Genomic DNA, 27,282 nt, shown 5'->3' with positions numbered 1-27,282 from the left:
GAACACAAAACTAACAGACACATAAACAAAACAACGTTCCCCGCCAGAGAAGGCGCGCGAAAGCACTAGACAGAACTCGGCCTCTCCCGGGAGCCCCCAAGACAAAGCCAGGTCCCAGAACGCACTGCGACCGGGACTACACATCCCAGCATGCAAGGCGCCCTCATCTCCCGGCCGGACTACACTTCCCGGCATGCTCTCCCGACAGCAGGTTGGCCTCCCCAGAGCCTGGAGGTCTGGGGGCTACGCCAAAGTGGGGTCCACGTCAGCCGGATTAGCTTCCCTTTATAGTCTAAGGGTGGGCATCACCGCCCAGTAGCCAGTTACGAATGCTGCGAGTTTCCGAGTCATTTTTCTGTCCCTGATATTAAGACAATTAGGAGCCCTTGATTAGGGTGGGCGGGGACGGAGGAGGGTCAACCTGGTTAACTACAGCCAATGGTATCGCCGCGGCTGTCCTGCCACCATGGCAACGGCAGCCGTTCCCCGGGGGACCAGCCACTCATTGGGTAGAATCTTTCGAGAAGGCTCGAGAAGGAAGCGGAAGTGGCACGTGGAGAGGCCGGTGGAGGCGCCGGTGAGTAAATGCCGCAGATTCTGGAAAGTTCTGATCAGTGCGATACATAAGGCTGAGGAACAGGGACCTCCCCTTTTGGGTCGGTTGTTGGGCGCCGGCGCCGGTGTGCTAGCGAGCGGCGGCGGCCGAGCAAGACAGTCAGCCCGAGCTGTGCAGCGACCTGCGGAGGCCGAGCGCCGCGTTCTCCCGGGGCATCTCTCCTGCAGCCGCCGCGGTCCCCGGGTATCCGGAGGCGCCCGTCCGGCCGAGTGTCCGAGTGTCTGTCCGAGTGACAGAAGCGCAGTCGGCCCCGCGGCTGGAGCTAGAGGCGGCGGCAGCGGCCGAGAAGGAGCAGCGCGCAGACAGCCGGAGGACGCAGACCCAGACCCGAGGCGGAGGCGGACCGCGAGCCGGCCATGTCGGTGGTGGGGCTGGACGTGGGCTCCCAGAGCTGCTACATCGCGGTGGCCCGGGCCGGGGGCATCGAGACCATCGCCAACGAATTCAGCGACCGGTGCACCCCGTAAGTGGGAGTTTGCAGGGCGCTGGGGACAGGTTCTGTGGCTGGAGAGCGCCGGGGACCCGGAGCTCGCGGGCAGATGGAGGCGGCGTGGGGAGTGGCGCGCCCCTCGTGGGGGTTGGGAAGGGGTGTAGGCTCGCCGCCGCCGAGGGAGAGGAAGGGGTGCCTCGGGGATTTGCCGAGGCTAGACACTCCGGAACTCGGGTCTCCCGGGGTCGCCAATTTGGGCAGAATTTCTGGGGGTCCGGCGGCGGCAAAGCCCGCGACTTCGCTCCGCTTACTTGGCAGGCTGCGCCCGGCTCCTTCCGCAGCCGCCCCCGGTTCCCCACCCGGCTTCTCGGTGCTGGCTGAGCCGCCCCCGGCAGTCGTCCTCCCTCCGCGCCTCTCTTGCACACCGCGGAGCCCGGGCGGCCGAGCCGTTTCTTCCGCGCTATGAATCTCGAAATGAACTGGAAGCTTCCAGAGCCTGGGTGCCGCTGCTTGGCCGGGGAGCCGACAGTCTGTTGTTAGCGACCGCAGAAACACTGTTGTGAAAGATAAATCCACCTCTCCTTACTCACTGTCACGGTTGCTAATGTTGTTTGTCCAAGTACCCAGAATCGTTTTGGGGAGATGTAAACGTCCTTTTTTGTTCATTATCGGAGCCATTCATAAGAATTCTATACCCGAGTTTTTATTTCTTAATTTCGGAGTTGAAATAAGAGACAATAAGAATTGCCTGCTTTTGTAGTCGGAACTCCACGAGAAGGAAGGATGTTTTCTCTGACTTAAATGTTAATATTTCCACAGCAGCGTGGGGTGGCAAACAAACACTAAAAAAGCAACTATTTCATGGGCTTATTTTCTGAAGAAAATGTATGCAAACATACCTGCATTTTTGCACTGATGAAAATATTTGTTTGCTTTTCAAGGAAATTATTTTTTTTCAAATGTACTAAAGTCTTCTAGAGATTTGTAAAATGGAACATTAAACCCAAAGGTAAAATGAGTTTATACAGTTATTTGCGGGCAGATGAACGCTTATTAAAGTGAATGGGAAATGAGGAAAAAAGCTAATATTGCTGATGACTTATTCCTTTGCATCTAAGTTGCAAAACCATAGTGGTCTATTTTTTGCTAGTGCAGGACTCTTAATTGGAGGTTAGTAAGAAAGATAACAGTATTTCAGACTTTCAGCCCTAGATTTGGTTTACATCTTTGTTCTCTTTGACCCAATAAAAGATAAAGCTATTCAAAAGCTATTCTAGGAGGGAATGTTTGTTAAACCAGATTGTTGATTCAAGTGCATTGACTACTGTTAATTACTATTTATTTCAATTTGATTATTCCCTTGGAAAATGAGTAGATCCAGTCTGCAAGTGAGTTTAGAAGGATACCAGTTTGGACTCTATTGTAAAGGTCTGTCTTCTGTTTGAATGTCTCCCTGGCTTTTAGGATGCTATTTAGCACCTGGTGGAATAATCTAGGTCCAGCATGATTCTGTTTCAGCAAGTTGAAACTTCCTCAGTGTGTTCCCATTTTACTCCTCTCATTTACCTAGGTAGGAGTAAGTGTAATCCAAAATTAGATTAGATTTGGATTAGTAATGCACAATTAGATCTCTTTTCTAATCCAAAACCTGAATCACTACCTCCTCCTCAAAAGACTTTTCTTGATCTTGTTTCTGTTGTGTTACTATGCATTTCCATTTCTTGTTACTGAGAAAGCTGTCTCATGGTTACAAATCATTTTCATCTCTTCAGAGCAGATTTAAATTAATGTAACTCATATAATCTCTTCTCTCAAACATTTATATTCCATTCTACTGTAACTTTTTAAGTAGAGTCTCCAGACAGGAACCTCTTTTGTGCTCTTTAAACTAAGTCATAAACTTAGGTCCATTACTTGGGTTTACATAAAAGCTTTTGAATCTTAGAGAGGCAGATGGTATATGAGCACAAAAACAGGTATGACAGTGACATTTATGTTATTTTTGTATAGGGTGAAGTTTAAAAATATTCTTTAAGTATGCAGAATACTTCCTGAATTAATGTTAGTTCTTAGTAATTGGGAACCACACAGATGATACTAGTACTTGAGGTGGGGAGAAATATCTCTTAAGATGTGAGCAGACTTGAGGCAGTAGGATTGCAACCCAGATTTTATTCTCAGAACAGAGTTCAAGGGAACCTTTCCTCCAAAACACCCACACATTACCCTTGAGGCAATTTTTATTAGAATTTTCCTTGTCAGTTAAAAATGTCCACACTTATGCTTTTTTAACAGTTTTGAAACATTTGGTTTTTATTTCTTCTAGATCAGTCATATCATTTGGATCAAAAAACAGAACAATTGGAGTTGCAGCCAAAAATCAGGTATGTTCCTTAGGAGAATTCTGGCCCATTTTTTTAAGGGGAGGAGTTTGAAAGATACATACAAGAGTATCAAGTGTCTTAAGTTTACCTGTTTTTGAGTTTTAAAAATGTAATTTAGGTATTCTTTTTGAAACCTTATGTGATTATTTTCCTATTGTGTTCCTTTTCTCTTGATCTGTTGAATAAGATCTGCTTTAACCTCCCAGCTTGCCAATAAGACACTTGAAATTTTTTGGTGACATTTTTCTCAATATTCATTTAAGAATTAAATATTCTTTTTATAGAAGAAACCTCTAAGCTTCTGTATTTAAAAGCTTTTTGAGGTTACTTAATAATTCAGTGGGGCTAGGAGAACTTTTTGTCCAAACCTGTGCTCATATGGTAGCTGTTTGCTACTTGTAGCTGCCTAGTCAGTACTTGAAATGTGGCTGGTCTGCATTGAAATAGGAAGTATATAAGATAGAAGAGATTTTGAAGACTTTTCATTCCTTTTTTTTAATCACCTATTAATTAGTTTTTAATGTTATATATAAAGCTCTCATTTATGGTTTACATTGTTTTGAACAATTTTTTAGAAAAATTTTTTTGAACAATGGTGTTCAAAAAAATTTACATTTTTTTTGAACAACATTGATTTTAATCCTTTGGGGGTAGAGAGAAAATAAAAATATATGAAATACTTTTTCAGGGACTTTAGGAAATAACATAAACAAGTCTAATTACAGAAAATAATATTGCTAAAAAGAAACAAAACCCTAAACCCTGAAATATGTTTTAATACTATATTGTGGCTAATTAGGTTGGAAGAGATACATGACAGGGAAATAGGGAAGAAAAATAGTTATACATACTCAAAATGAGGTACTCAACAAGGAGGGGGAACTTCAATGGAGTAATAATCCGAAGTGTCTTCAAGCTAACAGAAGTCATAGCTCTTATCTCTTATCTTAACTACTTAGTGTAAACAAGGGTCCCAGTTTTTTTTTTCTTTGCATGATAAATACTTTAAAGTAGAATTTTTAATCCAGAGTTTAACTAAAATATTTAACCGAAACAGTGGATTTAAAAAATAACCATCTTATAACAATTTGGCATGTTTCCCTCCCGTTCTCTTCTATTTCTGACCAGATATTTCTGTTTAACCTCTGTACCTGAGTAAATAAGTTGCTAAAAGAAACTGAGCAAATTTTAAGTATGCTCTGATTTAACAAACATGTATCAGTTGTGTAAGAAACTATGAATTTAGTCTCATGCTTAAAAACTGTGGCTCCCAAATGAAAAAAAATAAGCACATGCAGTTGAAAATATTGTCATTTTAAAACATTTTGAATGATCCTAACTTACATCTTTTGGTATAGTTATTATCTCATACTATTGCTAGGAAGAGTAGCCATCCATATGTATTCTGGAGTAACATGTGTATCCTGGTGTAATAAGTGAACTTTAAAAAAAATGTGATTTGACCATAGTGCTTCCAAATCTCCTTTTCATTCATTCATTGAATATAAAAATTAACAAGTTTAGTTAGGGGGGGAATAAAATAAAGTGATAATAAAGTTACTGGGTTACTGGCACTGTCTCGGAATTTCTCTTGTAGATTTTAAAAATCTGCTTTAAAGTGTGTTCTGACATGGTTGCCCTCGTCTGTTTTCCTTAGATGTTTTCTATAAGAGAAGAAAGTTCAAATAAGCTATTCAATGATGGGAATGTAGGGCCCTAGAGAGGGTTTGTGTCCATACCTAGGGTTGGTGTGAGTTGTATAAATGGCTAAATTGCTGTAGGTGCTGGTAGATAGCAAATTAGGGAAATTTAAAATCTCAAATTTCTTTTGCAGCAAATCACTCATGCAAATAATACCGTGTCTAACTTTAAGAGATTTCATGGTCGAACTTTCAATGACCCCTTCATTCAGAAGGAGAAGGAAAATTTAAGTTACGATTTGGTTCCAATGAAAAATGGTGGAGTTGGAATAAAGGTAATATAACTGAGCAACCACTGGTTTCTAAATAAGAAGACTGTTTAATCTATTGAGAAAAGTACTAGCTCTTAAGAGTGCCTCAGATATCTTAATTGGTCAAGGTGGGGCTTTTTGTTTTGTTTTTCATATAATTACTTTTAAAGTATAGTTAAGTATGTGCTAAATTGAGAATTATTCAGACAATAATTATATTGCTATAACATAATTTGTGTTCTAACTTTTTGGCAGTTGGAAACTTTAGGTTTATTTGGTAGTGTTTAGTCTAAATGGTGTTCATGAATCAAACAAATGTCTGTTCAAAGACAATCCAGCTGGAGTTTGAAGATCAATAGTGTAATACAACCAGGAATCTTTTTTTAACTACCAGATGCATTCTTGTCTTATGATCAGCAGACAATATTTATTCTAGTGATTCATCTTTTCAATGGAAATTTACTACCATCTATAATGGTTTGACTAGAACTTTGGGAAATCTGTCTTGGTGGTTTTCTTACCCCTTCCCCCTTCCTTTATTCCTCCTTTTGAAACAACAAAACAGATTTTGTAGGAAAGAATGTTTTGTGTTAATATTAGCATTTACCACTAAGTATTAGAGCGTTCACAACCTTTTTTTCCCTTAACATAGGTAATGTACATGGATGAAGAACATCTATTTAGTGTTGAACAGATAACAGCTATGTTGTTGACTAAGTTAAAGGAAACTGCTGAAAACAACCTCAAAAAACCAGTCACAGATTGTGTTATTTCAGTAAGTAGAATTCAGCAAGGAATTGTGTTTTAATTTGCCTTCTGTATTGAAGTATCAAATGTGTGAAAACTGGTTTATTACTAGGGATCAAAATTCTACTATTGATAATAATGTTCTGGACTGTTTTAAAGTAGGTCTGAGTGGTATTTTAGCTAGAGGCTACAAAGCTTGTTTTGGGGTTTGTTGGTACCAGAGATTGAACTCCCAGACACCCCACCACTGAGCTATATCCCCAGCCCTATTTTGTATTTAGAGACAGGATCTCACTGAGTTGCTTAGCACCTTGCTTTTGCTCAGGCTGGCTTTGAACTTGTGATCCTCCTGCTTCAGCCTCCTGAGCTTCTGGGATTACAGGTATGTGCCACCACACCCTGCTCGAAGCTACACAGGTTTTAACTGGAGGTGGAAATCTGTGGGGTATTTAGAAAATATAGATTGACTGTCACATATTGTAGCAGTTAAATGCAACAGTATCAGACAGCTTTAGTACTTTTCAGCTTTCCACAGGTGAAAGAACTCAAAGTTGAGAACCAGTGCTTTAGGAGTTTTAAACTGTAGCCTAGTGGTGATGGTAAAACCTAGATTTTTATCACTGCCAATTCTGCTAGCTTCAGTGGAGAGGCAAATTATCAGAGAATACTTGAAGAGGATAAAGTCTTTTATTTTGATACCAGAAAGGCATTTGTAAATTCTGCTTTCACAAATGACTAGGATCACTGGTCTGCTGTGGTTATGTTCTCCAGTAGGATTGTCTATAATGGTCTTAATTTCAGCATGGTGTCTGCATTATAGCAAACCTTGTGACTTTCCCAGACCAGTCAGAAGCCTTTATGGCAGCATATCCTGGGATGTGAAAGTGTATGGCAGAACAGCTAGAATTTTTCCTGTAGCGCTGAGTCCTGTCTCTGTTGCTTAGAGTAATAATCACTAATCTCTGGTAAAAATAAAGAATTAAGTCAATAGTCATTGAGCTATTTCTTTCTGAAATATCAATGAATACTTGGAAAAAATGTGGAAGTCTCTAAGTTTTGTGTTAGGTGTTTTCCTTTATTAATGATATATATCACTTTAGAGTGATCCTATGAATGTATTGATTTTTTTTTTTCTTCCCCATCAATGTCCTAGTTAAAATGATGTCCTTGAAGACAGTCAAAAGGAATTACTTACAACTAGAGGTATAAGCCAGTACCATCAGAAACTTCAGCCTTTGCTCTTTTTGTTCTTTTATTGTTCAGGAGCATCAACATGCTTTGCCAAAAAGCACTTTTGTAATCTTAACCGATCTACTGAATTATAAAGTAACTCAGAATCTGTTATAATTTTAAGGCAATCTTTTCAAAAGTAGTTACTGTTTCTATAAGTTAAGGAACTTGCTGGAAATTAAGTGTAGAGTTCTATTTCTGTTTTGGGACCTGGCTAGGCACCTACTTATTTGGACCCCTGTGAATTTATTACAAGTGGTTTGTGAAGAATTTAAATATTTTTGTGTTCTAGGTGAGCTAAAAGTTTTTTTTCTTGTTTATAGGTTCCCTCCTTCTTCACAGATGCTGAGAGGCGATCTGTATTAGATGCTGCGCAGATTGTTGGCCTAAACTGCTTAAGACTCATGAATGACATGACAGCTGGTAAGAAAGTGTGTCTGTAGAAGTGACAAAACCCATGAAAGTTATGACACTCTGGGTGCTATTACTAAACACTTTCATGTAGAAGTAAAAACACTTTTATAAAAAACGTTAGATCTGAAAGCAAAAATTCAGCTTTTTTAGGTTCTTGTCATTAATGAGAGTTTGGTGCTTTATCAAATTTATGAGTCTTATTAGAAAATTATTTCATGTGTATATAAAATATAAGCGTGTGTTTAAATTATTTTTTAAGTCATTTCTTTGGTACTAAAGATTGAGCCCAGGGGCAGTTTACCACTGAATAAACACTCTCAGCCCCTTGTATTTTTTATTTTGAGGTAGTGTCTTGTAAATTGCCAAGGCTGGCTGGAACTTGGGATCCTTCTGCCTCTGAATACAGGTGTTTGGAATATAACGATGGAGTACATACACCATGCCTGGCCTATATAATTTTTTTAATTAGGCAGGTTGGATTTAACTTACTATTTCCTTACATTGCTTTTATAGTTAAGAAACAAGTTTTTCCCCCAAATCCTAACGTTTAGGCATCAAAGCTACCTTGAGTACAAGTAATTGATTATGGTAACATTTTTTCCTCATATCTTCAGAACTGTAGTTAGGAGTTGATTATTTGTCAGGTATTGATTTAAGCACATTCTGTTAGGCATTGTGCTAGATGCAGTAGATAATAGTAGTAGGCAAAGCAGTCACTGTTATTTCCTCCTGTATCAGTTTATTACTATTATTGATCAACTAAAAAGGGAGAGTAGTTTTTACACTTGAGTTATTTTCAGTGTACTTCTAATAGGTTTTTAAAAGGCTATTAGGTATACCTGTTTAGAAGTATAGTGATTTCAAAGTTCAGAAAGTAACAGACCCTTTAATGTTCCAGTCTTCAGGAAACAAGAAGCACTGCAGTTGCTGTAATTATGTAAGGTTTTTTTTTTTTTTTTTATTTTTTTTGATAAGTAATCTCACTGCAGGTTATGGTTAAAAGTAAGTATTGTGTAATGAGTCCGATACCGTATCCATGTAAGTAAGTCCATTATTGTTTTCCATATAAGGAGAAAGGATAGAGCATTCATGGTTCTAAAGTCAGAAAGAGAATAATAGATTGCAGAAAGTCATTGTGAAGTCAGATATAAAAAGGTTTCACTGAAATTGTTTTATAGTCAATTTTCCTGCATGTGTAATTATTTGTAACAATGAAATATCTAAGTATAAACCAAAGAATTGAAACATAGTTTACTTTTTGTAGTTGCTTTGAATTATGGAATTTATAAGCAGGATCTCCCAAGCCCAGATGAGAAACCTCGGATAGTGGTCTTTGTTGATATGGGACACTCAGCTTTTCAAGTGTCTGCCTGTGCTTTTAACAAGGGAAAATTGAAGGTAAGCATATATTGGAACTGTGTGACCAGATATACGAAGTGTTGAATTTGTTGTGATTTTTAAGCTAATGAGCCTAGACTATTCTTGGTAATGAAGAGCTCTAGGTAAAGATGTCAATATGGAATTGTTGCTAAGATTGATCTACATAAAAATAATGTAATTATTTTAGCATACTTCTAAGTTTTACCTATGTTCATAGTAATTAAAAGTAAGGAGTACCTTAGAAATTTAGTGGGGTTTTTTTTGTTTTGTTTTGTTAGTATTTTGTAGTTACATTACTTTCAATTGATGAATTTCATGTTATTGTAATTTAAATGAGAAGTTGTGAACCTGTTAGCCTTCAGTTGTTTAAATAGCAATATTTAGGATTCTAATTACAAATGATGGGAAATGACCAGATTATTTGTTTTAACTAATTTAGGTACTGGGAACAGCTTTTGATCCTTTCCTAGGAGGAAAGAACTTTGATGAAAAGTTAGTGGAACATTTTTGTGCAGAGTTTAAAACTAAGTACAAGTTGGATGCAAAATCCAAAATTCGAGCACTCCTTCGTCTGTATCAGGAATGTGAAAAATTGAAAAAGCTAATGAGCTCTAACAGCACGGACCTACCACTGAATATTGAATGCTTTATGAATGACAAAGATGTTTCAGGAAAGATGAACAGGTGTGTCTGAATTCTGCAGATGAAATCAATGTAACTTCTTGCTGAAATTATAGCCCAGGTGTCACTTGTAACTAGGATTCTTAGCTTACATTTCAGGATCCTGTGCTACATGGCTTATGACTGAAGAGTCAGTGTTTTATCACCATTAGAACTTAGGGGCACTTCTGCAAAGAGGGTTTTCAAAAATATATTCTAAGTACTCTGATGAGAAAGTTTTTTTGTTTTTGTTCTCCACTTTTTGGTAGTCCTGGACCAATAATTAAATAATAGTTTCATAGATATTTTGATGTGAATGGAAATAAATATTTAAGGTAATGAGAATCAGATCACATAAAACATTTGGGAACTAACATGGCAATTGTAAGAATATTAAAGTAATTTCTTCTAATAATAACTGTAGATCTGATTTTTTTCGTAGCCCCTTTCCTGTACCTGTTTTATGTATTTACAAAGGAAGAAGGGTTACAAACTATGGTAGCATTTAATTTAGGTTTATCTAGGGTATTTGGAGGAAAGAATGAAAAAGTGTTTCTCTTATTTGCTAAGGTCACAATTTGAAGAGCTCTGTGCTGAACTCCTGCAAAAAATAGAAGTACCCCTTTATTCATTGATGGAACAAACCCAGCTCAAAGTAGAAGATGTGAGTGCTGTTGAGATAGTTGGAGGCACTACACGAATTCCAGCAGTGAAAGAAAAAATTGCCAAATTCTTTGGAAAAGATATTAGCACAACGCTCAATGCCGATGAAGCAGTAGCCAGAGGATGTGCGCTACAGGTATTTTCTCACCCTGCTTGCTCTTGATGTGCGTTCCTTAAACAGTTCCCACTTGATTTTAATAATTTGAATTTAATAAACAGAGCCTTGTATCTAATTAGATTGCAGAAGGAAGTTGCTTTTCAGTGAATCCATAGGCTGTGGAGGAGACAAGGACATTCAAATCTGGAAGAGCCAATAAACTTTAGAAGAACAACTAAGTTGGTGTTTCTCAAACAAGAATTAGAAAAGATATGTTTCTGAGGGGATCATAGAAAACATAGCTGTAAAGCACTAATTAGCAGTGTGGCAGTGACAGTTAATGGTAAAACACGGGAGAGAATTAAGTGGGATGTCACAAGGAATAGATTTTCACATGGTTTTAGAAAATAGGGGCACTCTTACCCCCCAAATTGATTTTTAACCTGCTTATAGAATAAGAAGGCAGCCCAGAAGTATAAAGTTAGTTTAGTGAAGCAAAAGCACCAAACCTAGACATTATTAGTACAATAAAAACATATATTTAGAGTATTGATAGGCAATATGAATAATCAAATAGTTTTAACTAAAGTTAACACATTGGATTAACTGATGTAGTTAGAAGGCTTTCTTCCTTTTTTTATAACATAAAATGAGATTCTGTAAACAAAGATCTTCAGAGTGCCTGCCTTACTTAGGAAAAACATGTAGATACTTAGTAATGATACCCTTTGAATTGTTCTAGTATGTTTCATTGGATTTTTGGTTTTTTTCAAAACTTAGTAATGGAATAAGCCTCCTTAACGGATTCCCCCAAATGTTGGAGGTTCCTAGTTTTCTTAAAGCTAATTCTGAGCCCAGTGTAGTGACACACTCCTGTAATCACAGTGGCTCGGCAGGCTGATACATGAGACAGGAGGATCGCAGTCCAAAGCCAGCTTTAGCAATGGCAAGGTGCTAAGCAACTCAGTGAGACCCTGTCTCCAAATAAAACATAAAATAGGGCTGGAATGAGGCTCAGTAGTTGAGTACTGCTGAGTTCACCCCCTCTCCGCCCCCAAAAAAGACCTAATTTTGGCATCTCTTTGGAAGGATATCATACTAATTAGATATTTGGTTCATCTATTTGTGATTTTTATATACTTTGTCTAAATGTGAACCTTCCACCTGACTTGGATGTTATTGGTCCCAATTTTGAAATTATTCATTTCATTCATAAAACTACTAGAAAACATGAACATTTTTAGTTTTACCCTTTTCAGTTTTGTTTGGTTCTTTGTAGTACTGGGGATTGAACCCTGGGGTGCTCTACCACTGAGCAACATCTCTAGCCCTTTTTTATTTTATATTTTGAGAAAGGGTAAAAGTTACCCTGGCTGGTCTCAAACTTGAAATAATCCGCCTACTTTAGCGTCTCAAGTAATTGCTACCACTCCTTAGTCCTCTTTTCAGTTTTTAAACATTTGAAAAGCAATATGGACAGAATTGTCTGTGTATTTACACATTCCATTGTGCATCTACACATTCAAAAGAGAAACGGCTTTTAAGTGACATTGCTATAAGCAAGGCATTTTTGGAAAATGGTTTTTTTTTTAATCCTATAAAGCTTGGTATTGATTAACATTTACTGTCCTAAGGTATGATTTGCCTTTCTAGTGGTTGGCATGGTATTTGGGTAGTAAATAAATTATTTGTGCTTAAGATGACATATGCTGTAAGTAGTTTTGAATTTCACCTAAAACCTGTCCATCCCATTAGAATTGAGTTTTATTTTAAAAGATGAGTGGAAATTAATCATAAGCTCATGATAATTCTTTTCATATTTTTCCCTCAAGTGTGCGATCCTTTCCCCAGCATTTAAAGTTAGAGAATTCTCCGTCACAGATGCAGTTCCTTTTCCAATATCTCTGGTCTGGAACCACGACTCGGAAGATACTGAAGGGTATGTAGTAGATGTTGTCTTTAATATATAAAAAGGTAAATGAACAAATAACTTTTATGGTGGAGTGCTCACCTGTGATTTTCAACAACCAAATCTATTAAAACATCTCTAATTTTGGTACTTTAAGATAAAATTGACAGATTTTAGAATGTCTCTTCTCTGTTTATATAGCAAAATAAGTTCACATATTTGAAATACTGAATATTTTTTCCTTCTCTAGTGTTCATGAAGTGTTTAGTCGAAACCATGCTGCTCCTTTCTCCAAAGTTCTCACCTTCTTGAGAAGGGGGCCTTTTGAGCTAGAAGCTTTCTATTCTGATCCACTAGGAGTCCCATATCCAGAAGCAAAAATAGGTAAGAAGTTAATTCTATATATTTTGCTCTTTGAGTTGAAGATGTAGCTTACCATTCAGTGTAGACACTTTAATTTTTTCTTATTCTTAGTAATATTCAGTGAAAGAGAATTCCATGTGAAAACATTTTCAGTTTAGAATCATGTTGATGGGTGAAATGGGTTCATTTTACTGATCGCCACACTGGCCTATACAGATATGATGACTTGCATGTTCTGTTGTGTTCAAGTAATGATTGAGGAACATGTCAGGTATTTTCCTACTTCTAACATAGGCCATACTTAAAAGGATTACTGGCTACTTTTACTGTTAACCACCTTTTTTTAATTTAATTTTTATTTTTTTAGTAGTAGTTGGACACAATACATTTATTTATTTGTTTGCTTATTTATATATGGTGCTGAGGATCAAAGCCAGGGCCCTGCATGTGCTAGGCAAGTGCTCTACCCCTGAGCAACAATCCCAGCTCCTACTGTTAACTTTTCTTCTAGGTGAAATTTATGTCAGGTTGACACTTCCAATGCAGAATATCACTCAGCTTGTTAAGGATTTTGTACTGTAACCTTTTCTACAGAAGCATTTTTCTTTGGGAGGTTGGACACTGTCCATCTACTTTTGCTCATAGTAAATTCTGTCTGTTTCCCAGACTGCAGATAAAATTTGCAGTATTGCTAGGTCCTCTTTAGGGTTTAACCTTGCCCTCATCCCTTTTTTTGAAGAAACTCTTTGAAGGTTCCAACCTGACCAGTTGTGTTTTGTTTCTTGACTAAAGACTAAAATGTTCTGACTCACAGTTTGTTTTATTTTTAAACATTTGTCACAAATTTATTGGTAGCAAAATAGCATGAGAAATTATACTGTAAGATTTTGGTAGGTTGAATTCTGTGCATTAATTTTCCATTGTGCAGAAGATAAAAATCTAACCTTTAAATTTGGCATATCTAATTTTTCATGTTTACCCAAACTGAAAACCTTGTACACATGGAAAGAGCCATGTTACATTCCACTCTCCTGAGAGTCTTCTTGGATGTCTGAGAGTAAATGTTACTTCCTGAACTAGTGATGTGACAGTTGATCAAGGTCTAGTCTGGCATCTTTCACTGACCTAGTAATTAAATCTGTAACTTTCTGTGTTTTTGTGTAGATAGCACCTTAAATTTAATACTCAACTTATTTGATGCTTTGCACATAATAGCTTCATACTACTTCCCAAAAGTTCAGTGGTATCTGTAATAACCATACTATATTGCTAGAGATGATAAACACTTGGTTCTGTAGTAAAGTGCTCATTTAAAAATTAACTTGGTCCTCAGAAATCATCGATGGTTAGGTAACTTGTTGCAGGTCACACAACCAGGATTCACTCTAAAGCATTAACTAAATAAAGATGTGGAATCATTCTATTACATATAATAATTTTAGGCATTGATACAAGTTTTAGCTTGCTTTCCATATTTAAAATATTTGTTTTTTTAATCAGAAAAATAGTATTCGCTAAAAGACATCATGGGATTAAAAATCAGCATATATGTTAAACCTGAAAAATTTTCAAGTCTTGTTTGTGCTTATCCATCTACAGAAATTGGATAGAAGGAAACAGAAATTGCTTTTCATTACTGTTATCTGAAACCCATATCTGCCTGGTATATGCTTGAATAGCCAAGAAAAGACCCTTCCCTGTGAGATTTTATTTCAAGACTAATCTTAAGAATTGTATGTATGCTGTACAATTAATACGTGTATTTTGAGATCATAGTACCTTATAGGTTGGGTCAAGGGAGAAGATTTTGAAATTGTACTTCTAAGCTATATTTCTTAGCATTTGCCTACTGTATAGAGGTTTAGGTTGAACTCTAAAATTGTCCTATTTCTTTTTGTTTTAGGACGCTTTGTAGTTCAGAATGTTTCTGCACAGAAGGATGGAGAAAAATCTAGAGTGAAAGTCAAAGTGCGAGTCAACACCCATGGCATTTTTACCATCTCTACAGCATCTATGGTGGAGAAAGTCCCAACTGAGGAGAATGAAGTATCTTCTGTTGAAACAGACATGGAGTGTCCAAATCAGAGACCACCAGAAAACTTGGACACTGATGTAAGTTAGCTGATAAATCTTTGCATTTGAATATAGAATGGACTTAATTCTAAGCTGTCAGAGAAGGGTCAAAATGTTTTTCTCTTCATGAATAATTTTGATCAGAATTTTCTGTAATAATAGTTCGCCAGTTTATGGTAATATACAAGAATTTAGGGTATTATGATTAAGTTCTTTATAACTGAATTTAAAATAACTGATATATAGATTCCTTAAAGACTATACATTAAGTCAAATGTCGACTGATGGATATCAAAAAAAGACTACTACTTAATCTATTTGGCAGAATTGTAAAGCTGAAAAAGAAAATGTTTTTAATTGTATGGCAAATTTGTCTTCGGTGTTCCAGAACTTGTTTATTTCTGGGCTTTAATTAGAAATCACTTTAATGAACAGGTAGTGTAGTGTTTTGGTTAAGATAAAGGGCAGTGTTGGTATCAAGCAGTCACTGTTAAATCATTCCCACAACATTGAAGCAACATCTAAACCTTAGTTTTAGTCTCATCTAGAAACTCTTTACAGTAATGAGTTGTATGGCTAGTGTCACGTACTGTCTCAGTCTCTTAGTACCTTTTGGATATCAGTGGTGCCTTGCTTCTCAGTACTTCAGTGTCTGCTTCAGATTTTTGAAGCTTTGAAAGAAAAATATGGGTGACTTCAAGATTAGACAGAAAATGTTAACTTAGAATTTTAAGCTTCTCCCAAAGATCATAACAAGCACTGATTGTTCGGAGATGGGGGCTACTACAGAAAGATCGGAAAATTAGTAGGCTTCATTTTTCTTCCTTTTAGCAGAGTTTTAATCAGGATTGGTAACATGTAGCATTTATTGTTTATCCTAAAGAGTCTTTGAGGTACAAATGTCTGAGTCACAAGATGAAAGTGGGATGGAGAGGGTCTTATCTCTGTAAGCTGAATGATAAGCCCTGGAATAACTGACAGTTGGCAATTTTATGAAGCTATTTACTAAATGGAAATGGAGGTAATGTCGATGCATGACGGCTGCTGGTGAAACTAGGTTTTGGAAATCTTGTTTCTGGGAAAGAGGCCTTGAGTGGAAAGCCTGTTGCCTGTGCTTCTGAGAGCTAATATCTGTATACAGTTAGGTGAAAGTTTCTTGGAGGGGAGTTCTTGATTGTCACCATCAGTCAAATGCTTAGCTGTGTTACTTAACTGTATTAACTGCTGTCATTCACAGAATTTCTTACAGGTTAAAATTTTCTAAGAAGTTTCCGGGTATTTTGTGTTCGTTTTGCTTTTATCCGGTACTTTTTCTGCCCACCTGTTATGAGCTCAGAAATTGAGTGTACTGTCTTTGGTGCCCTGTGACTTTATAAATTCATACAAGTACACCTGCTTTCTACATCCTTTGTGCCTGGGCTTTCATTTCAGAAAAATATCCAGCAAGACAACAGTGAAGCTGGAACACAGCCCCAGGTACAAACTGATGGTCAACAAACCTCACAGTGTCCCCCTTCACCTGAACTTACCTCAGAAGAAAACAAAATCCCAGATGCTGACAAAGTGAGTGACTCTTCTAGTTCATTCCATTAGACGATGTTGCAACATGTAATCGTTAATGATATTAAATCTGAAGTTTTAAGAGCAAGCTCCAAATGATTTTATTCTGTGTAGATTTTTTTTCTGTTCATTTTCTGTGTTATTCATCTAAAACCAGATATAGAGGTACTCAAGCTCAGCTAGGGAAATTGAATATTCTGCTTTAGACCTAAAAGTGTCTCTTGATTAACTGCTACTCCAAGTAACAAGAGACTAATGCAAAGTGTTTGTTGTCTTCTAAAGGGTGGAGAGGTATTTGCTAAGGCCAGAGGCAGAAAGATACATCCCACTGTGGATGATCAGTCTCACTTGAATTAATCAGATGATAAATACATGGGCTATAGGAGTTAAATCTTTTTTCTCCTTTCAAGTTATCTGTCAAATTTGAGTAATTAAATAACCAGATTGCATTTTCAAAGAAATTATTCTTCCCTTCTTCCACATAGGTATTGGAAGCTAAATTAAATAGTTGTATAGTATCCCTTGAAAATGACAGCTTCTAATCAAACCTTTCAAGCTCATGGTCTGATGGATATCGAGAAATAAACACCCTTTTACTTTGCAGAAGTTCATTCTCTCCAGGTGGCATGTAAATTACCAGTCTATTGTTGGTAGTTTGGATTTTCTTCCTTTCTGAAGATAAGGTGTTTTTTGTTTTTATGTTTTTTTAACTCGGGCACATCACAGAAGTTTGTAGGGGTTAAGATGAATTTTATATGAATTAAAAGTTTCCAGTTTTTAATTTGCTGTAATTAATCTCCGGGGCTCTTAATGTGCTCTGTAGGTTCTGACTGATTTCTAACAACTGCTGCCTTTTTCCCCTGTTAACAAGTCATGTGGTGATGGGTGATTATTTGGAAAAATACCTACTTAATTTCAACTAATCCCCTAGATTAGAGTTGAACATTAACTAGCTTGTGCTGATAAATAGTCTCGGTACCTGTCTAGCAGATGGAATTGGGTAAAATCTTGTGTTCTTAGTGGTAGGTGGGGTCACAGTCTTTGCCCTCTAGAACATTATCACACTCACTTGGAGTTTCCTCTTCCGTTCTGTGTTGGGATGCCACTTTGTGATTATCTTGGTTTCGTGGGTAGTTGGTTTGTTTTGTTCTGCCTTCCCATTTGTGTCCTGTCATCTATTTTGTTCCCTGAGGATCTGTTGCATTCGTGTGTCTTGCCAGGTTCGGGGATCATCTGATTCACTTTTCCTTCTTGTGGATTATGCCCTCAGCATGCTCACTACATAAGGGGTCGCATATCCACTGGAAGGAAGAAGACCTAGGCCCACAGGCTGGCTGACTAGAACACCACTGGTGATTCAGCTTATGGCATTTAGTGGATAAGTGATCTCTAAGGAACGCCGGAACATGAGTCTGGCAGACGTGATTATAGTCCCATCAATAATTTTAGTCAAGTTATTGACCGTCCTAGTCCCAGTTTCTTGAGTCAAGTGCCTACTGTTTTAATGTCCTCTATAACATGAATCATCTCATGACAGTGATTATTGTATCTCGTGGGCTGTGCTTTTCCCATTTTCCAGTTCTAGCCGTTTGGATACATGTTGTACACCTTGGTTATCATCTAATTTGTTTTATGGTCGAATCTTCTCAATTATGTTGTTTGTCATCTGTGGCAGGAAATGTGCTATGCATCTGAAGAAATGGAAATACATAGAAAAGGCTTGGAAAATTGAATGTCCCAGGAAATACTTCTTTAGCCCTGTATTTACATATTTTGAAAAACCTACAGTATCCGTTATCTGAAGAGCATGGGATTTAGGGTTTTAGAATATCCGCACTATTTCGTGTACATGATGAAATATTTGGGGGATGGGACTCAAATCTAACACTAAATATGTGTTTCGTATATACTTAATACCTGTAGCCTAAAGTTAATTGTATTCAGTATTTGAAGTGCATCTGTTTTGACTGTGACTTGTCACATGAAATCAGCTATGGAATTTTCCACTTGTTGCAGGCATCATGTGGATACTGAAAGAGTTTCAGATTTTGAAACTTCAGATTAAGGATGTTCAGTATTATTTGCATCATCATCCTATTCCGATGAGGGATCAGTTCAGATTAGGGATGTTCAGCCTGTATTATTTGCATCATCATCCTATTCATTACTTTAAAACTTTTAAGAATGTCTTGTCACTTTGCAGAATTGCTAAGGAATCACATAACTCAAAGGCAAATGGTGGAAATAATACAAGTATGTGTCTACATAATGAATTTTTAAAGGCATTCAGTGTAGTGCTAATACTGGAATATAGTGACCAAAATACAATGTTAGGAATTGAGTAAATCTTAACATCAAAAAAGTAAAGGTAAAAAGTTTGTTATTGTCAGATTCTAGACTATAAAGTTACTGGTAATTTAAAAATTTTAACTATTGAGATTCACAAACCTGCTTTAAAAGGATTGGAAAGTAAAGATCTGTGTAGAAAAACATTAACAGCAAAGATTTAAGAAGAAAAAAAAAAATCCCAATCTATAAAGGAGGGCATATTTAAGTTCACTTGAAGCCCTGATTTAAAATGGGCAGTTTGGAATAGATAATCTTGGTGATTTTAGGGATTTTGTTTTATCAAGTACGATGGATTTTTGATTTTCAAGAATTAAGAATTTTTCCATTTCTTTTTTCTACCTCTTCCCAAGGCAAATGAAAAGAAAGTTGACCAGCCTCCAGAAGCTAAAAAACCCAAAATAAAGGTGGTGAATGTAGAACTACCTATTGAAGCCAACCTGGTCTGGCAGTTAGGGAAGGACCTTCTTAACATGTATATTGAGACAGAAGTAAGTACTAAATCCTTTTTATTTTGGAGTATATGTATCTGTTTTGGCCCTGTTACTACTCATTGCTAATTGATAAAGGGTTACAATTCTTTCCCATATCTCAAGTTTTATATGGTTTTAGGGATGAAATAAAAATCAATGAATTTGCATACTTAATTGAGCTCCTGGGTTGTTCTTCCTGTAAGATTGCCTCTGTTCTTTTGAAGAAATTGGATGAGACTATCCCAGCACAGAGTGCATGTAGTAGGGAGGAATCTAGTCCACATGAAATAATTCTGTTAACAACATTTGGTGCTCTTTTGTAGTCTGAAACTGTAGGATTCTGTGTAAATTATATATAATATGTAAATAATATACCCTTTTACTGAGTTGGAGCATCATGATTAGAAATCTTACCAGTAAATTATAGTCTATTTACATTTTTAAATGTAGTGCAAAGTGGTGTGATCATACATGGCTGGTATTAATTCCAACACGGTACAACCATACAGGAAGACAAAATTGTATTTATTATATGCTAAAAAGGAAACAACTTCACACTAGAGTTGGTGCCAGAGTGTAGCTCAGTGGTGGAGCACTTGTCTAGCATGTGCAAGGAAGGCCCTGGGTTCCATTTCCAACACCATAAAAATAACAACTGTTATTAACTAGTTAAAAAATTAACTTGGTTATTGCAAGATCATAATAACCTTTTCTGTTTGCTTACAGGGGAAGATGATAATGCAGGATAAATTGGAAAAAGAAAGAAATGATGCTAAAAATGCAGTGGAGGAATATGTGTATGAGTTCAGGGACAAGCTGTGTGGACCATATGAAAAATTTATATGTGAGCAAGTAAGTTTTAGAGCTGTTTTATTCAGATAGTCTCATGTAAAGTGTTTATAATCAGATTCTGACATTTATACTTCTAGGTTATGTAACTTCAGCTTTTCAAAAATAGAAATTAATACAAAAGTAGAAATTATGTAAACAAAGTTGTAGAGAAGTGAGGCTCTCTAGTGTCGTGCAGTTTCATGTTATTCTGGTTTACCCCGGCGAGTTTAGTAACTTGCTTTTACCATCCATAAGAGAACCTGTCAGATATTCACTTCACTTCTATGGCATCTCAGTTACAGAGGCTAAAAAGATAAAGAAGGTAACCCTTGTTTCAAAGGCCTCAGACCTTTTTATCAGGGTTTTAGGGGACACCGTGCTCTAGCAGCCTTCTCTCTCCCCTGAGACTTGCCCAGCCGTTCACTGTGTCAAGAGCATCATTGCTCTTCTTAGCCCTTTGCCCTCTTCCTGGTCATTGTGGCTCTGAGTAAATCCCAGAAGCACGACTGAGAAGGAGGAGACTTTAAAATAGTGTGAGGGGTTAATTCTGAAGTACTAGTCTGAAGGTCTGTGGGCTTTTCTAGTGTAGTTCACTTCTTGGCCCTGCCCTGGCATTTCTTGGGGTTTTTACATTGGGATTCTGAACTAGGGGTGACCCAACAAGCTGCATCTCAGGAGGCTAGAAGTACATACCTCGTATGAATAGGTTGGTAATGATCTTTTTAAATGTGTTCAGTGATTGGATTAATAACTGGTATAGCTTCCCTTTCAATATTTGAGAATTTGGGAAGTGAATAGAAAATGAATAATTGAGACATGATTGTTTTGGAGAATAATCACATAATTGCTCATTTATAACCAGTGTAGTTCAATATATAAATTGCCTAAAAATGGGCTTCTAAGATGCAGTATGTTAAGTTAGGAGACTGGTTACCAAAAACACTGAAAAGTCCCTATGTATCCAGACAGAAGCTACACAATAGCTGTGAGTTCCTCATGTCAAATATTTAGAGCTAAACGGAGTGTTGGTATTTTTCAGTGAAGGGAGGCCAGGCTAACTCGAGTGTCTTCCTGGATGAGGAGCTGACTGGTCTTTAGTGTTTCTTAGATGCTTTTTGTTTTGTTGTAAAGACTCCTGAAGCGGGACTGCCTCTAATCTTGTGTTTTCCTTATAAGGAACACCAGAATTTTTTGAGACTCCTCACGGAGACTGAGGACTGGCTCTATGAAGAAGGAGAGGACCAGGCTAAGCAAGCATATGTTGACAAGTTGGAAGAGTTGATGGTAGGCTATTCTCTCCTAAAAAAGTGGTACTTGTGTTATAAACAACAGATGTGTAAAGTACAATTGTAGCAACTATTAATTTATTGTATTTTATATTAGAAAATTGGCACACCAGTTAAAGTCCGATTTCAAGAAGCTGAAGAACGACCAAAATTGTTTGAGGAACTGGGACAGAGGCTGCAGCACTATGCCAAGATAGCTGCTGACTTCAGAAACAAGGTAGTCCAGCTTTTTGTATATACTGAGGGTTAACTTGGATTCTGATAAGCTAGCATTTAGGCTGAGCAGTTTTGATCAAGGGTTAAATATTCATAAGTGAGGAAATTTTGGTATTTGAGACCAGGTAGTAGATTTGAACTTTGTGGAAAATTGGGCCAAATTAGATTTTTTTTTTTTACTATTAAATATGTGATTTTATAGTGTATATTTTTTTCTGTTTAGGATGAGAAATATAACCATATTGATGAATCTGAAATGAAAAAGGTTGAGAAGTCAGTTAACGAGGTGATGGAGTGGATGAACAGTATCATGAATGCTCAGGCCAAGAAGAGTCTTGACCAGGATCCAGTTGTACGGGCTCATGAAATAAAAGCAAAAGTCAAGGTAAGTGTTTATGTCTCATGTGTACTACTGGGTTCTCTTACGGATTTCGTAAGACGGGCTTTCTTAGTTTTTTATTGCTATTACAAAATTTAGATGGCTTCATAGATTTCAGTTGAGTTCCATTTATTGAGTTCAACTGTGTGTTTGTAGAGTTCATGTCACGTGTCAACAGTTTTTCTAGGACTTAAAACATTCTGTATACAAAGTAATATCCCCGCCTCTGTGGCACTCATGTTCTTAGGGCAGGAGGACCAGTAGTACCAGGTACATGACGTGTCAGATGGATTACATGCTGAGGGGGGAATGAAGAAGGGTGTTTCAGTCAGCATTTGTGCTGCTGTGACTAAAGGATCTGACCAGAACAACTATGAGGAGGAAGCGTTTATTTGAGGGCTCATGGTTTCAGAGGTCTTAGTCCCTAGAAAGCTGGCTCCATTCCTCAGGGCTCAAGATGAGGCTGAACATCATGTCAGGAGAGAGTAGCAGAGGGAAGCAGCTCACATCGTGGTGATCAAGAAGCAGAGAGAAACTCCACTTGCCAGATAAAAATATACTCCAAAACCACCATCTTCTAGCCACACCCTACCTTTCAATTAATCCCATCAGGGATCAATTCACTGATTGGGTTAAGACTCTTAACAACCCATTCGTTTCTCCTCTGAACCTTCCTGCGTTGTTCCACACATGAGTTTTTGGAAGACACTTTAGGGTAAAGAAGGGCTAGGAAATCCCATGCTGTGGAGAGGACCCAGGTGAATATTAGATAACTTTCTGAGATTCAGAAGAATGCCCACTTTTCTTTTGATTGGACTACGAGCTGTATGGTTTGGGGCAAGTGTAATAAAATGAAATTCTTATATGGATAATTGGAATTAATAGAAAAATGCTGGGTCAGGTATTTGGAGAAATAATTGAAAGTAAACTGATAGGATCCGAGTAAATTTGATTATTTGTTTTCTTAGGAATTGAACAATGCTTGTGAGCCTGTTGTAACACAACCAAAACCAAAAATTGAATCACCCAAACTGGAAAGAACTCCAAACGGCCCAAATATTGATAAAAAGGAAGAAGATTTAGAAGGCAAAAATAATTTTGGTGCTGAACCTCCACATCAGAATGGTGAATGTTACCCTAATGAGAAAAGCTCTGTCAATATGGACTTGGACTAGGTGACATTAAATCGGCATATTCCTTCAATTAATGAAATATTTTTGTCATAGTATGTGATTCTACATAACATACTGAGACTATTTATATTTTCTTTTTTAAGGATGTCTAGAGATTTTGTGTATTATATGGAAAAGAAAAAAGCTTAAGTCTGTAGTCTTTATGATCCTAAAAGGGAAAATTGCCTTGGTAACTTTGAGATTCCTGTGGAATTGTGAATTCATACTAAGCTTCTGTGCAGTATTACCATTTGCATCACTGAGGATGAAACTGACTTCTGTCTTTTGGAGAAACAAAACTGTACTGCTTATTCAAGAGGGCTGGGATTAAAATCTAAGCATTTGTTCTGCCAAGGTAGTTTTCTTGCATTTTGCTCTCCATTTCAGCATGTGTGTGGGTGTGGATGTTTATAAACAAGACTAAGTCTGATTTTATAAGGGCTTTCAAAAATTAATTCTGTCCAATAGAATGATTTTGCTTTCATTATTAAAAAATCCAGTGAATAACAAAGCTAGTGAAATGTGTTTAGCAGCATGCAAAACAAAAACTTAAAGTTCTCTCATTACACAGTACATTGTCATGTGAAGGCGTGAAATGGAAGAAATGTTGATCCTGTTGTAACTGATTGTGAAAACTTTATGAGCTTTAAAATAAAGTTCATCCTATGGTGTCATTTCTAAACTGTTAGTTTTGTCACTGACTTAAAAATGGGATAATAGAAGAAAAGTATGAATTATTGTATCAGAAATTAAGTTACTTACTATAAATATTTCTCCTTTAAATGAAAATCACTTTCTCCTGCAAGCAAAGTAGCATCTGTTTATCACATTTAAAATTTCTTAAAAAAACTGACTCTTTTTTGTGTGTGAATATTTATTATACATGATGGTCATGATGGTGGGTTTTTGTTTTGGTACCAGGGAACAAACCCAGAGGTGCTTAACAACTAAGCCTCATCCCCAACACCCCCCCCCCCCTTTTTTTTTTTTTGAGACCTTGTCTCACTAAGTTGCTGAGGCTGGCTTCAAACCTGTGATCCTCCTACCTTAGCTTCCCAAGCCACAAAGATTGCAGGCATGCACAACAAGATCCAGCAAGGTGGTGATTTTTAAAAGACTAAATATCGGAAGAGTTTTCAGTAAGTATAGTTCAGCATTATAATTTCACAGCTGGATGAATTCCATTATTAACACATAACCTAAAATTATTTTAACCAATCCCACTATTGTTGGATTTAGGTATTTCTTAACTTTGCTATTCTAAATAACGCTGCAGTGAATCTTGTCTATCTGGTCCTTTTCTAAGGACAAAGTTGAAGTGTTGCATGGGATGGAAAGCAGACACCTACTTCTAGGTTAGATGACCATGCCATGGTGTGCAGTGTGTGCTACTTACTAAAGTCAACTCTCCCTTATCTTGTAACTATAGCCAGTCTCTCATAACTACTTCATCATGTAATTCACGTAAAACAGAATAACTAATCTTCAAAACAAGCAATGAGGTTTAGGAATTATAAGATGACACTGAAATAACCCCAGATCATCTACTCAAAATTTAAAAACCCATGCCTCTAGGCCAAGCAACTGGTCATATATGTGATGTAAGTTCTTGCTTCATTTTTTTTAATGCACATTAATATATACTCAGATTAATACTTTACCCAGTGTAAAAATAGATTATTAGTTCTGACCACAGCTGTAAAGCTTACTGTTAACCATTTAGTCACGGTGGCAAAATAGTTGAGAAAATCAGCTTAAAAAGAAGGATTTTTCTGGCTCAAAGTATCCTATGGTCACGTGGCCCTATTGCCTTTGAGCCTGTGGCAAGGCAGAGTCATGGGAGCAGCTCGGGTCCCAATGTACATTCTTCAAAGACCACCCCCAGTGACCTAACTTCCATAAGTCCCCACCATATTAAAAGTTGTACCACTTTTCAATAGCATGGACAGGCTGGAACCAAGCCTTGGGTGTAAGACGGTCAGCAGTCATGTAGGATCCAGAATTGTAAAAAGGTTTTTATAAAACTGGATGCATGATGGGCTGGGGTTGTGGCTCAGTGGTAGAGCGCTTACCTAGCACATGGGAGGCACTGGGTTTGATCCCCAGTACCACATAAAAATAAATGTATTTTTAAAAAATGATACCATTTTTAAAACAAAAACTGAATAGATGAGAAGATGTCCGAATTTTATTATACATGACAATCCAAAATAGGATCTGATGATAATGAAGGAAGAATCTGGCCTAAATTAGTCGTTAAATGTTAGAAACTGCAGCATTGCTTCTCTGTGAAGATGAATTAGTGTTTCAAAAAAATGACAACTGGCTATAGTTTGGAGAACTCAGAACTGCAGTTTGGGATGTGGGGAAAAATATATCCTCATGTGGGTGATAACAATATCACTGGCTCAATTGTGATGTGTAGTTATCACCTAGAATCCCCCAGATGTATGCCAGTTTATATAAATGCTCTGCTTAGAAAAGGATTCAATTTTGTATTTAATTTTCAAAATTTCTAAAAATAGTTCTAAAAATGGCCAGTCATTTTAGTAACCACAGTAAACACAATTGAACTTGTAGTCTTGTCCTTCCTGACTATGGACTACTTGGTTGTGTCCAAGTCATGATTAACTAGTTTTAGGGGGTAAAATCCCCAGTGCTTACTTGATTTTGGTTGTCGTGGTTCATCAAACAGTGTCATGTGTAATTATTTGACTAATGACTCTTTACAAAATTGCCTATCCGAAGTTAGTTAAGGCCCCAAACTAAAGTTTAGCTCAATAATTTACTTTTTTGTGAGTCACATTCAAAATATTTTTTCTACATTATAAGCCTTTGTCAATTTATGTCTAGACTTCTGTCTTGCCGATGGTATTTGGTTGCTGAGAATGAGTATTGCTTACTTTCATGAAATCAAAGCAGAGACCACATTACACTTTTCTGGGTAGACTGAATTTTAATATTTGGAGAGAGGAGTTCACTGTCTCAGAATACTGTATAATTAGGACATGATTAAGCTCTTCTTGTGGGCAGGATGAGAAGTCTTTCTTGGCCCTGGTACATGTGCTGTAGTTGTCTAGTTGTGCTTACCTTGGGAACTTCCCATAAGTCAACCTGTCGAAATTAAGGTTTGGCAACGAGTAGAAGAGCATTCTGCTGTCATGTATAACTGATTAGAACAAATAAATAAAATTTTTTTAAATTAATGTTTGGGTCTCTTATTAGCATGTGGTTTGTACATAAGTTTGTATGATACGTGTTAGCTTCTCCAGTCATTTGATGATTCCGTTTTCTTAGACTATTATTTAACAGTTCTTAGGTTGCTTAATTTCCTTACAAGAGTCCAAACTATTCTGCCCCTCAAATGCTACGGTTTCATGGTGCCCTTACAATAATCTCCAGAGGGTATTATTTTTGTCTTACAGGTGGGACATGATCGGACAAGTTAAAATAAAGTTAAGAAGACCTTAGGTCTGACTGTCTCCAAAGCCCTGGTCTAGTACTTTCTGGTAGGGGAATGATAAAAGTTGACTAAAATACATTGAGAACTTCACGGGAGGTTCAAAGTCTGTTCTCTGAAATCACCCATAAAATTGGACCACGTAAAGATTTGCTATTTCTTCACCCAGCTGTATCCAGTTTTCTAAACTCATGCTTATATGAAATACCAAAGCTCTTCTTCCCCAAATATAGATTCTTAGTACAGTGTTTTTGTTGTTTTGTAAACCTGGTTGAGACCAGTATTTTTCTTTAAAGAAAATAGATAAAACAAAATATCAAAACGAGTATAGCACTGGACTAGGAGCTGTTTGTCTGTACTGGCTGACTGCATGTGAGAATTTCTCAGGAGCCAATTTAAAAATTCCGACATCCACTTTCTGAGATTGCAATTTAATTGATCTGGCATGGGACTTGGGAATCAGGATTCTGAAAGCTCCCTAGATGGGGCTGACATGCAAGATCAAGAACCACAGAACTATTGACCCTAGGTGGGTGTCCCATGTGGTGACTTTGATCTAAGAACTTGAGGTTTTCTTTTCTGAAGCTCAGTTCTATATATAAATGAATGCTGTACTCATTTATTTACACTTTTTCCATACTT

General features: G+C 37.2%; 1 protein-coding gene across 3 annotated transcripts; it reads left to right on the top strand.

Annotated features, from left to right (window-relative positions):
• Window positions 1–945: 945 nt before the first annotated feature.
• On the top strand, window positions 946–23,893 carry HSPH1 (heat shock protein family H (Hsp110) member 1). 3 transcript variants are annotated; one of them, XM_081281468.1, is made up of 19 exons: window positions 946–1,079; window positions 3,373–3,430; window positions 5,265–5,405; window positions 6,034–6,156; window positions 7,682–7,781; window positions 9,037–9,170; window positions 9,592–9,836; window positions 10,383–10,611; window positions 12,405–12,511; window positions 12,732–12,865; window positions 14,748–14,956; window positions 16,349–16,480; window positions 19,177–19,314; window positions 20,023–20,148; window positions 21,304–21,411; window positions 21,511–21,630; window positions 21,853–22,014; window positions 22,977–23,183; window positions 23,285–23,893. In XM_081281468.1, the coding sequence occupies exons 1-18, from the start codon at window positions 973–975 to the stop codon at window positions 23,181–23,183; spliced, it is 2,580 nt and encodes an 859-aa protein (XP_081137594.1). In that variant the 5' UTR covers window positions 946–972; the 3' UTR covers window positions 23,285–23,893. The 3 variants fall into 3 exon arrangements, with proteins under 3 accessions (XP_081137594.1, XP_081137593.1, XP_081137595.1); XM_081281467.1 differs by having other exon boundaries at window positions 22,977–23,892; XM_081281469.1 differs by lacking the exon at window positions 16,349–16,480 and having other exon boundaries at window positions 22,977–23,892.
• Window positions 23,894–27,282: the final 3,389 nt, after the last annotated feature.

This window comes from Spermophilus citellus, assembly GCF_964194105.1.
Source record: "Spermophilus citellus genome assembly, chromosome: 1".
NCBI classification, from domain to species: Eukaryota; Metazoa; Chordata; class Mammalia; order Rodentia; family Sciuridae; genus Spermophilus; species Spermophilus citellus.
The sequence above is the reverse complement of the archived record's forward strand: the minus strand, read 5'-3'. Positions and strand labels throughout refer to the sequence as shown.

What these genes read in the sequence shown, in the direction of transcription:
- HSPH1 (XM_081281468.1), top strand. Translation starts at nt 973, where the DNA reads ATGTCGGTGGTGGGGCTGGACGTGGGCTCCCAGAGCTGCTACATCGCG. An exon ending in AAAAATTTATATGTGAGCAA is followed by an intron (nt 20,149 to 21,303) that starts GTAAGTTTTAGA and finishes TTTCCTTATAAG; the next exon opens with GAACACCAGAATTTTTTGAG. An exon ending in AAATAAAAGCAAAAGTCAAG is followed by an intron (nt 22,015 to 22,976) that starts GTAAGTGTTTAT and finishes TTGTTTTCTTAG; the next exon opens with GAATTGAACAATGCTTGTGA.